The sequence below is a fragment of the Prunus dulcis genome, chromosome 4 (genome assembly GCF_902201215.1).
Source record: "Prunus dulcis chromosome 4, ALMONDv2, whole genome shotgun sequence".
Lineage (NCBI taxonomy): Eukaryota > Viridiplantae > Streptophyta > Magnoliopsida > Rosales > Rosaceae > Prunus > Prunus dulcis.
In genome coordinates, this window is record NC_047653.1 from 7,163,580 (window position 1) to 7,176,224 (window position 12,645).

Consider the following 12,645-nt stretch of genomic DNA (forward strand, 5'->3'; position numbering starts at 1 on the left):
CCTTACACATTTTTATTGATTAGCAACAGTCTTTCCATTTACAATTAGCTATGATTGACTTGAGTCCTGGTCAATGGTATAAAAGTTAATAAGGTTTTTAGTCTTATTTACGCGTATTAGTCAATCGGTTGAAGATATGAAATCTTATATGGACGCCATGATTTCAATAGTTCTTTGCACTCTCCTTTACCTCCTATAAATTCAATTATTCTGCTCAGAAGCCAACTCCACAAAAGCAAAGAAAACTGTGCACCAAAATGGCTCATTATCACCTCAGCATTGCTCATTATTTCCTCATCTTCTTTTTGGCCTCCTCATATCCACACACTAGTAAACTCCATTTTGGTGATGCACTTCCAAGCTCGAAACCATGCATCGACGAGGAAAGACGTGCTCTCCTCGCCTTCAAACAAGATCTCACTGATCCTTCTGGGAGGCTTTCTTCTTGGGTTGGTCAAGCTTGCTGTCAATGGAAAGGCATTTCATGCAAAAAAATCACAGGTCATGTTGAAAAGATTGATCTCCAAAATACGTACACATACACACTTTCCGTTTTCGATGGAGAGTGGGATGAGATGGAGAACTCTTCTTTGGGTGGTAAGATAAATCCTTCTTTGCTTAGCTTGAAACATTTGAGCTACCTAGATCTAAGCAGGAATGATTTTCAAGGGATTCCCATTCCCACATTCTTTGGTCAGCTCAAAAGTTTGAGGTATCTCAATATCTCACGTGCTTCATTTGGAGGAGAGATTCCAGCCCATCTTGGTAACCTATCAAACTTGAACTATCTTGACCTAAGTGAAGAGTCTTACTACTCTTTACTTGAATTATCTTCCAACAACTTGAAATGGCTTTCCAATCTCTCTTCCCTTAAATACCTTAGTCTTGAAGGAGTAGACCTCAGCAACACTGGGGTAAGTTTGGTAATTGCTTTTAACAAGTTTCCTTCCCTACTAGAGTTGCACCTACCCGCATGTCATATTAAAAGCCTTCCATTCTCACTAGGAAATGTTAACTTCACATCACTTTTGTTCCTTGACATGTCATATAATGATTTGAAGTTTCCACTTCCTGAATGGTTTTTTTATCTGACTAGCCTCAGAAAACTTGATCTAAGCGGTAATTTTTTGGGTGGTCCAGTTCCCAGTGAATTTCAAAGCCTCAAATCACTAGAAGCTCTTGATTTGTCTTTTAATGATCTTTCAGGTCAAATTCCCAAAATTTTTGGGAACTTTTGCAATCTAAAGACATTGAATCTTGCAAATAACCAATTTGAAGGGGGGATTCAAGAGCTTTTGGGTGGTTTATCAAGTTGTCCCAATAGTGAATTAGAGTCATTAGATTTGTCTTCTAATAAGCTGAAAAGCCAACTGCCCGCCTCAGTAGGGATGCTACACAACTTGAAGTATCTTAACCTCTACAATAACGATATGAGTGGGTCCATTCCTAAAAGTTTGGGGCAACTCTCCGAGCTTGTTCACCTAGATCTATCTCTTAACTCATGGGAAGGGTTTTTAACAGAAGCCCATTTCACAAATCTCACAAGATTGAAATACTTTTCATTAGGCAAAGTCATCCCAAACCCAACTCTCCCTATTCCTCTCATTTTCAATGTGTCTTATGAGTGGGTTCCTCCTTTTAAGCTGCACAAAATTAACATTGGGAACTGTAAAGTAGGTCCTGCCTTTGGGGCATGGCTTCAATCTCAAACTCAACTTGTCTTTGTCAAACTTTCTTCCACTGGAATCTCAGATTCTATACCCGAGGATTGGTTCATGAAATTATCTTCCCAAATTGAGTATTTGGATTTGTCTTCCAACCAAATCCGTGGAAAGCTTCCCTTGCAATTGAAACTCCCAAATGCACTGCTTTTGGATTTGAGTCATAACCAATTTGATGGACCAATTCCACTTTGGTCTGGTGACAATGTGGTTCGGTTTAAGCTTGAAACTAATTCATTTTCTGGCACCATTCCATTGAATTTTGACCAAAAGTTTCCAAAATTGGAATCATTTTATCTTGCTGAAAATCATTTGCATGGCATTATTCCACCTTCCATTTGCAACATGAAACACTTGTATGTCCTTTCTCTGAGAAACAACAAGCTATCAGGAGAATTTCCACAAGCATGGAGCCTGTTGCCTCATGTAACGATTGTAGATGTTGCATACAACAATCTCTCAGGCAATCTTCCCAGTTCAATGGGTGACTCGGGTTCTCTTTTCATGTTGAAGATGAACAACAACAATTTTGAGGGTGAAATTCCTTTTTCCTTGCAAACCTGCACTGCTTTGAGGAACATTGATCTTGGGAATAATAGATTCACTGGTGAAATACCTCCATGGATAGGATCAACTGCTTTATCGGTGTCAACCCTAAGGCTGAGATCCAATTTTTTAAGTGGACATATCCCACAACAGTTGTGCAATCTTGCCTACCTTCACATCCTAGACCTTGCTCACAACTGGTTTTCCGGCACAATCCCCAAGTGTTTGAACAATCTCACTGGTCTCAGAATCTTTAATGACAGTTTTTATGATATATATCTAGAGTATGACCAACAAACAACAGTGATGAGAGGAAGAGAACTCCAATTGAACACTTCTCTAGCGTATGTAAAAAGCATTGATCTTTCATCAAATAGGTTTGAAGGTGAAATCCCTCAAGAAATATGCACCCTCGTTCTATTGCGAAACTTGAACTTGTCGATGAATCAGTTCAGTGGAAACATCCCATCAAAGATCGGAAACTTGTCGCAGCTTGATACTCTTGATCTCTCACTCAATCACCTTTCAGGACAGATTCCTCAAAGTCTTTCATCCTTGACCTTCTTGTCTAACTTGAACTTTTCCTATAACAACTTGAGTGGTGAAATTCCTTTGGGAAACCAACTCCAAGCACTCCCTGATTCATCCATTTATGAGGGCAACCCATTCCTTTGTGGATTTCCTCTTTCAACCAAGTGCTCCGAAGATGGCAATTCTACTCCCAAGGATCCAAAGGACAATGACAATGAAGATGGAAATGAGAAGTTCTGGTTCTATGTAAGTATGGCACTCGGTTTTATCGTTGGCTTTTGGGGTGTTTTTGGCACATTAATTGTGAAGAAGTCATGGAGGTATGCTTATTTTCGATGGTTTGATGACATCAAAGATAAGGCAACACTATGTGTGCGTCGCTTGGTTTGCCAAGAGTGAATTTCAAAGGGGATTGTATGCAAGTCATCCCAGCTGTTGCATGGACAAATGAAAACCTTTTTTATTTTGGTAGTATTATTGATGATATAAAAACCCTGGTTACAAACCAGAATATGGGTTTAGGTTTTTTGTTTGCTAGGTGTCAAGCCAATGAGATAGCGCACCTTGTTGCGTGGAGTGCACTGTCTTGTGATTTTAAAGTAGAGTGGTTTGAGTAACCACAAGATATTATTTAAGATTGTCTTCTTTTTTATACTTGTAATAGAGGTAAGGTTTAAAGCCCCCGTTTTTATTTTAATGATTAATAAAGTTTCCCTCGTACCGTCGAGGTTCTCTCAAAAAAAGATAAAGCAACACTAGCAATTGCAGTGAAAGCCGCTCCTTCGCAAAGAAAACTTTGATTAAAACAAGAAAGTAGAAGAAGTTCTTTTTAAATCAAAATGCTTGAGTATTTATGAAGTTCATATCCCGTGTGATATGTTTTTCCCCTTCAGTTAGAACACCACAATATTCGACCAAAAAAAACACCAAAAAATACGTTCTTTGACTTATGAATTTTAAAATTAAATTGTGCACCCAAACAAATGATTAATGTCGTATTAAACTTACTAACCATTTTCCACATGTATGTAGTTGGATTTATATATATATACACACTAGCTTTTTTTTTTTTTTTTTTGTGATGATTTCCTCACTCCTCTTTTATTCACTTACACTCCCTTTTGTTTTTTTAAATATTTTTATTATAACAAAAAATAGAGTGTAAGCGGACAAAAGAGGAGTAAAAATATATAATTTCCAACAAAAGAAGTGTAAGTGGATAAAAGTGGAGTGAGAAAATCAACTCCCTTTTTTTGGGTTGATAACCTCAGCATTTTTATTATTCAATCCCCTTAAACCTGAGCATTTTTATTTTCCTGTCTAATGAGACATTTTATTTTCCCATTTCAATTTAATTTAGGACGTCGATAAAAATACAATTGCATATAATAAATAAATAAACCATTTTCTAAGTCGCAACAAAGGCCAAAATTGAAATATATAAATAAATCAAATCAAATTTAAAAGAAGTCTAAGAATTAGAAGAAGAAAAAAAACATCAGTACATGTAATAACAACATGAAACATTTAAATGGTTCATCTCCTATAAAACAATGCTTCACCATACTTTGGAACAATTGCAGTCCCATACTGTATTAAAGCATGCCTTCCGTGCCCTATGACCCCCAGGACAAACCATCATGCATCCACAGATTAGTCTCTGAGACAGTGGAGACCAATGTTTCCCCACCCCCATTGTGGTCCACTAGCGCTTCAACCCTTATCTCTTGATTTACTTTCCGGGTCAATACCCTTTGATTTGATATCATTATTTTTGTCCTCAAAGTAGAAAAGTTGCACCTTTCTGAGAATCGAAGTGTTCTATCACTATCATGTAATTTGCAATGTACTTGGAGGCTATTAAATAAACACAATAGACAAATATCATAAAGAATAAAATTATGGAGGGATACAATATGAATAAAATATCAATTATGTATTGTTTCTCTTGAGAGAAAGACAAAGAGTGAGTGGCGGCACTGAGGAAGAATTACATAAGCTTCAATTCAAGTTAGGTTATTTTAGAATGAAAAATTACAAAAATATCTTTGCTCTTAACGGGTTAACGGGTGATTCGCGAATGATACTGACACGACCTGTTAGCTTAACGAGTGACTAACGTGTCCAACCGTTTTCAACACAACTCATTAAGCGCGACCCAAATACTGTTATTTTTATACGAATTCGTGTCGTGTTAACAGGTCGTATCCAATATTGCCGAGTCTACCACAGACACACCTCTGCAAACAAACTCTAATACGTGTTGGTTCATGATTTAATGGGAAAGCATTTTGTGATTTGTGCCAACGTTTCCTGCACAAAAGATGTAACATCCCATATCGACCAACGGAGAGAGGGTGATGTGCCTTATATGTACATGTCCGCCTCCATCTAACACGATGCCTTTTGGGAGCTCATTGGCTTCGGAATCATGGGAACTTCAAAGTTAAGCTAGTAAGGGCTAGAGCAATCCTAGGATAGGTGACCCACTGGGAAGTTGCTCGAGAGTTTCCAGAAACAAAACCGTAAGGGCAGAAAGGGGGGGCCCAAAGCGGACAATATTGTGCTACGACAGAGCTAATCCAAGGATGTGACAATTTGGTATCAGAGCCACTCTGTCGTGTGGTGCGAGTGTGCCGACGAGAACGTCGGGCCCCTACGGGAGTAGATTGTAACATCCCACATTGACCAACGGAGAGAGGGTGATGTGCCTTATATGTACATACCCGCCTCCATCTAACATGAGGCCTTTTGGAAGCTCACTAGCTTCGGAGTCATGGGAACTCTGAAGTTAAGCTGATAGGACCCTCCTCGAAATTCCTCGAAAATCGGGATGAATCCCATCTATTTACCGACATCACCCCGATGCTAGGCCCACTTACTAAAAATCGAGACTTTCTACCAAAATTTTGGCAGTCACCCCTGTAAATTAAACAATCCGAAAATTTTCAACCTGCATAACAATCACAAAATAATCCCAACTAGCAGCATGCATTCAACATGTAACAGTAAACACCAAATGGCCTCCGGCCTCACAAATAAAACCTTACGTGGGTAATAACAGAGCATCTACTGAATTTAGTTTACAAGAACAACCAGTTGAGTAGAAAGAAATTACTCAAAGTCTAATCTACTGATGATCACGATTCGGGGTCTCGAACATGGCTTGCAATTCTCCCTTGAGCGACTATTGTCTGGGGAGGGCACAAAACAGAAAACATGTGAGTGGACAAAAACAAAGTTTGCATTCAAAATAACATAATAACCCCCTGTGTAAAAATAATGCTCCAAAACATGCAGCTTTAAAACTCTATATTTAATGATCCAAAAACATCAATCTCCAAAACCCTTTGAAACCAAACCCATCATCCACAAATTTTATTCCCAAAATTTATACTGCTCCCACCAAACCACTACATAGACTTTAACTGAGTTATACTGTCATATATACGTATCTATATAAGTATATATATATATATCTATAAATATACATAATATTTATCTCATTCTAGGTACCGGGAAAACAATCCAACTGGGGAATTGTTTGGCTAGCCCCCAGGATTTCCTGTTGCTATCCTGAGTCTAGGGATGAGTGGTCCAACTGGGGGGACAAAACTCCATAGCTCACACGCCGAAAATTCCAACGCCACGTGTAGCTCCAATACAAAGTCCTACGCGCGCAGACTACATCATCACACGCCGGAAATTCCAACGCCACGTGTGATGATTCCTAGCAATATGCCTAATCTTCTCATACGCCAGAAATTTCAACGCCACGTATAGGAAGTGTCTCACATGCCGGAAAATCCAACGTCATGTGTAAGACTAATAATCATATGTTCTTCCCACACGCCAGAAATTCCAACGCCACGTGTAGGAAGCCTAGTAACTACTTACATAGTGTATTTATACATCTCTCCATAATAACCCATAATACTCAAATCTCAATTCCCCCAAATTCAACCTCAAATTTCCAAACAAAAATCATATTCTCAATTTAACATTCCTAATATAGCAATATATGAAATTCTCGATCTTTAATCCAAAATATATTTATATATCAACTTCATGAATATTCTTTCAATCATTCAAAATATTGCATATTTAAAATAAATGTCCACTTACAAGTAGTCCCACGTTGCCTAACCCTAAGAGGGTCCCGCCTATTACATACAAGCGGTCAGAGCACCTATTTCGAGATACCAACCCTTAATTAATATAAAATTGCTTCGAAATGGTATTCACAAATTAAAAACTAATTTCCCCATGTTCCTAGTGCGTGTACGTTGAACGGGGTATTCTAATGTCCATCTACGTGTTAGTAAATACGTCTTGAAAGTTTAATCAGGAAAAGACGGTTATCGTAAACCACAATTTTGAATTATTGAATCGGAACATCCGGAGCTCCGATTCATGATCCGTGAATTCCTACATGATCCTAGGAGTGCCTAGATCTACATATAAAATTTGGAAGCGATCCAACGATCCGAACATATCAAACCTGGATAACACATAATATGCGAAATTCGTTCGATAGTCAAACGATATCCGAATTGAAATCCAAGAACGCCTACGTGCTCGTCACCACACAAGGATTACATCAAGACAAAATTTGGCTTCACCATCCTTGTGTGGTCACGAGCACGCAGGCGTGTTCATATTTCAATTCGGATATCGCTTGACTATCGAACGGATTTCGCATATTATGTGTTATCAAACCTGGATAACACATAATATGCAAAATCCGTTCGATAGTCAAACGATATCCGAATTGAAAACCGAGCACGCCTACGTGCTCATGACCACACAAGGATTACATCAAGACAAAATTTGGCTTCAACATCCTTGCCCACGCGCCGCCGCATGCACCGGCAGCACGTGGGTGTGTAGAGAAATTTTCGGTGACGGAAAAACTCCACACCGTAATCCACCCTTTCTACCCTAGCTATTACTCGAGACGAGGATCAATTTATTCAACTACGGGGAGGCCCAATTCGAACGGCAACATGCCGGAATTTCACTTTGAAAATCCGGCAAAAACCTAAGTTTCAAAATCGATTTCCTAGATGCAAAATCGATCCAATCCAAACCAACAGGCAGCTAGAGCTCGGAAAATAGGTGAGGAATCATACCTTACTCGTCGAGATTGGGATTGGTGGTCAGGAACGACTGGAATGACGCAATGAAATTCGAACGAAACTCAGGTGGTTTTTGGCAGATTCCGGCGAGCATAATGAATGGTGACGGCTGAGGCTGGTCAGGAAAGAACGAGGGAAGAGTGGCGGTTCGAACAGGACCAGTCTCGAAGCTGGCGGTTGACGGTGGCGGGGACGGTGGTCTTGGAGGGTGGCGTTGCGAGAAAAAATGAAGGGGAGGGGAAAACTGTCGTGCGACGCAGGAGAGAGGGAAGAAAAATCAATTTTTTACCCAAACTCTTTTCGAAATATTTACAAGTTTGCCGCTTGACTAATTTTGGTCGCCGTTTCTTCGTTATAACTCCGATTCAAGCCTACCGCATGTCTACGGATTCGTCTTAGCACGACCTACTTAACAATACCACTCGTTAACCCAAAATCATTCGGGATAAGAAAATGACCAAATTACCCTTACCCCAAAGGTAAATTCGTAATTTCAATTAAATAATTTAAATAGTTAATTAAATTTGGAGTCCGGATGTTACAAAAGAAACCAAATTATATATTTTAAAAAAAAAACTCTAACATCTATAAAGCTTATATTTAAAATAAAATAAATAAATAAAACTCTAAACACCTTTCTATTTTCTTTCACTTTTTTTTATTATTTAAAATTTCTCCTTTTCTCTCTTAATTTTTCTTAATCTCCTCTCACTTCTCTCCAATTATTTACTTCTCTTTCTGTTTCTCCATATGTTAATTTTTTTTTCTTCTCTTTTTTCCCTTTCTATGTACACTATTAGCTAAGAAGGTCTTTGGCTGTAGATGCAGAGAAAGATTCATAAATACTATCAGCAGGGAAGGTCTTTAGGCATGGATAGACATTACATAATGTAATTTACATCATAGGTTTGATTATCTATCTACTCAGATAAACTTTGTTCGAAAACCATTAGTACCCAAGTCTTTGAGCTATCATGAATTCGCAAGTGTTGACAAAAAAATCATGGGAAATACGTTCTTTTAGGGTTGATTTCATGTTGGTTTGGATTGTAGGTATTGAGGTTTTACGATCAAGCCAAGATGAGTGATGGCAAGGCAAATCTACCATGACAAAAAAGAAAACAATTTAGCCCATCTCTAAAAAAATTCTTGGTTCCGCCATTGTCATTTACAATTGAGGTAAAAGGTGTATATATATACACAAGAGACTAACAAGGAATATGCTTGTCCTTGTGTTGAATATGCCTTTGTGGCCGTTGGAGCACAGCATATGTCATAGCATGGGTATGTTGACCATTTTTTTGTTTTTGCTGGGTGTGATGATCATTTTGATCAACCGTAGAGTTATGGCTAATAAAAACAACTTTGGTTACCATAAAGAACACCCTTATCTCTCTCAAACCCTAGCTCTCTTTCTCTCACCTTTGCTCAAACCCAATTTGATGCCCTTGTTTTCTCTCTTATGAAAACCCTAATGCTAAATTGCATGTTTATAGTTTAGAGGACTTTCGTAGAATCATACACGGAATATGAAACATAAACCTCCCCAAAACCTGAGGAAAAAAACCATCCTAAAATTCTAAGGATTAGCCAGGTCACGCGTCTACCGCTCGAGAGCTCCTCAAGTCTGCCCGAGCGCCTGGGTCTGTGTGAATTCCACATCTCTGCTGCTTGAGTGCTAGAGCCTAGTCACTTGGTCTGCAGCCCTTTGATTAACCCTTTCCTTCGTTCCTTCTGCATCCATTAGGTAAGCCAACATCAATAGTTTTTCCTATGATTGTGATCCAACTAGGAGTCGACCGCTCGAGTGCTAGAGCCCAGTCACTTGGTCTGCAGCCCTTTGATTGACCATTTCCTTCGTTCCTTTTGCATCCATTAGGTGAGCCAACATCAATAATTTTCCCTACAACTACGATCCAACTTTCTGTTATAAAAAATAATATAGTTTTCCTCTTTCCGTAAAACTAAATACAAAATATTTATATTATAAATAGCATATAAACAAATTGGAAAGCTTTGAAGGTATAATAAAATTGAAGAAAACAAGATAATAGGTAAGTAAAAGCAAAATAAATAATAAGTAAGAAGATGAGTTTGGTACGGTGAAGCACGTCAAAGACGTTGTCCTAAAGCCTTTGTAGCCTCCCTACGTGCAGGTATTGACGGTCTGCAATACTCCAAAATACGACCCCTTGTACACAAACTCAAGATCCGCTATGAGCACGTTCATAGACAGATATAGGTATCCAAGTCATATAACCATTGCCCAAAATAATAATATAAATTAGATAATATATATAAAAGTAGAAAAGGAGAGAATTAGTTTGCGGTGGTGATTGTGGTATGTGATATTCTGATGGTGTATTGTGTGTATATCAAGTGTGAAAGGGGAGTGGCCTTTTATAGGTATCCAAAAACATGTAACATTCACCAACCATTAAAGTTCACCAACCAAACGAAGATTGTAATTCGTGACCAAAGAATTTCTTTTGCCCTTGATACGAGTTCAAACTTCTTGTATTACCTTTTTTACATCAATAATATTCTATCGCTTATCATCAAAAAAAAAAAAAAATTCACCAACCAAAAAATTAATGCATTCACCAACCAAAAATAAAACCTGAATATTAAATATTTATAACCCGCACAATAAATAAAATAAAACAACCAAAATAATTAAATAAATAAAACGATTAAATTTTTAAAACCTTTTAAAATTCCAACACTTTCTAAGTTGGCATGTCCCCATCAGTTGTGCAATCTTCCCTTGCATGACATCCTAGACCTTAGTCACAACAACTTTTCAGGGACCATTCCCAAGTATTTGAAAAATATGACTTCTTTGGTTTATGGTATTTTGAATGTGAGTTACTATGAAAGCTATTTCGAGCAAACCACATTGATGTCAAAAGGAAGCGAACTTGTATATAACAAGACCCTATTTTGGGTGAAAAACATTGATCTTTCATCAAGTAATTTGGAAAGTGAAATCCCAGAAGAAATAACAAGCCTCATTGCATTGAGTATCCTGAACTTGTCAAATAAGTGGAAACATATTCCTTCAAAGAACTTTTGATGGCTGGACACTCTGGATCTCTCACCCAATGGCCTCTTTCAAAAAATTCCTCGAAATGTTTTTTCTTTAACCTCGTTGTCCCACTTGAACTTGTCTGGTAGAATTCCTTTTGTCCATTTATGACGGCAATCGGTTACTGTGTGGAGAGCCTCTTTCAACGAAGTGCCGTGGAGATGAAACTTTAACTGCTACAATGCAAAAGGTACTAATGCAGATGGAAATGATAAGCTGTGATTCTATGTCCGCATGGTGTTGGGCTTTATCGTATGCTTTTGGGGTGTCTGTGGCACATTACTTGTAAAGGAGTCATGGAGGTATGCCTATTTCGATTCTTTGATGACATCAAAAGTAAGGTTGCATTGGCAATTCAACTGAAGTTGGCTCGTTTGCAAAGAAAATATTGATTGGAAAAAGAAAAAGAAAAATTACTGTTGCAGTTCAGATGATTAATCATGATGCAGCATTTGATGTATTTGGCTTTTTCCCAACGTTGGTAATGTATAAGTAATATATTCGATATTTTCATATAAAAAATGACATGTTTCTAGTCTCTGTATTTCAAAGAGCAGTTTGTAAAAGTATATTATAATGCTACACCTGCAAAACTCCACTACCTTTGTGCATAGAGAACTTGGAAAACTTGTAAAATGGGATGGGGACTTGGAATCTGGAGCAATGATTTCAAGATTGATTTGACACCCTCCTACCATCCTGTAAATCCTGTAAATTTTTCTACCAGAAGTTTTTATTCCTTTTATGCATTTAAGATTTTTTAAGTTGAGTTGTTCGGGAAACTTCACTTCTTGGGCAGCAGCTCACCTAAATAGTCTTTCAGTTTAAGAGATGTAGTGTAATGGTGAAAGAAGACTACTATTATCAGTACACACTTACGATGAGAGACAGAAGATGATAAAAGCATCACAGCCCAAAGGAAGATAACTCATATACACAACTCTGTTATGGGTGAAACGCAGTGGCAGAGTCCTTCAGAAAATTTTAAAAAATAATTTGAATAGAAGCGCAAATCTATTAATAAGTTAATAAGTTTATATATATATATATATATATATATATTATAAAGAGCGAACATAAACAAGTACAAAGCCACTATGATGTAAAAATGGATAAATCTTCTCTAGTGAGACCAAACACAGCAAGTTAAATTGATTTGGAGAAAATCATCCACAACCCACAAAGTGATTAAAATCCCAAATTCAGCAACCAAAAGCAAACTTACTCAAACCTACAACACAAATCCACAGTGCAACCGCAAAACCATATTAAAATCCGAAAGCTAATAAGAAATAAAGTCTCCTACGTGGGACTTTTGATACCAATTTAATATTTTATTTAATTAATTCCTCTTTTGTGTTTTTTTATATTCATAATGAACAAATATTGTGTTTTTTTTTTATACGTACGAAGATAAACAAATACATATTCCTTCACGTGGGGGACTTTTGGTTATATTATTGGATTTAAACTCTTCTTTTGTATTTCTCCTTTTTTTTAAAAAAAATTCAGATTGCACATTAAACCAAAAAAAAAAAAACAAGGGACATTTTGGAAAAGGCCAAAAGAGAGATATTTTTAAAAGAAGCCAAAATGAACAAAAATGCCCTTATTATTTTTG

The 12,645-nt window shown here is 37.4% G+C and overlaps 1 protein-coding gene across 1 annotated transcript; it reads left to right on the forward strand.

The window, feature by feature from the left end:
* Positions 1 to 257: 257 nt before the first annotated feature.
* Positions 258 to 3,197, forward strand: LOC117625212 (receptor-like protein EIX2). Its single transcript, XM_034356820.1, has one exon. The coding sequence runs from the start codon at positions 258 to 260 to the stop codon at positions 3,195 to 3,197; it is 2,940 nt and encodes a 979-aa protein (XP_034212711.1).
* The last annotated feature ends 9,448 nt before the right edge of the window (positions 3,198 to 12,645 follow it).

What these genes read in the sequence shown, in the direction of transcription:
- LOC117625212 (XM_034356820.1), top strand. Translation starts at nt 258, where the DNA reads ATGGCTCATTATCACCTCAGCATTGCTCATTATTTCCTCATCTTCTTT.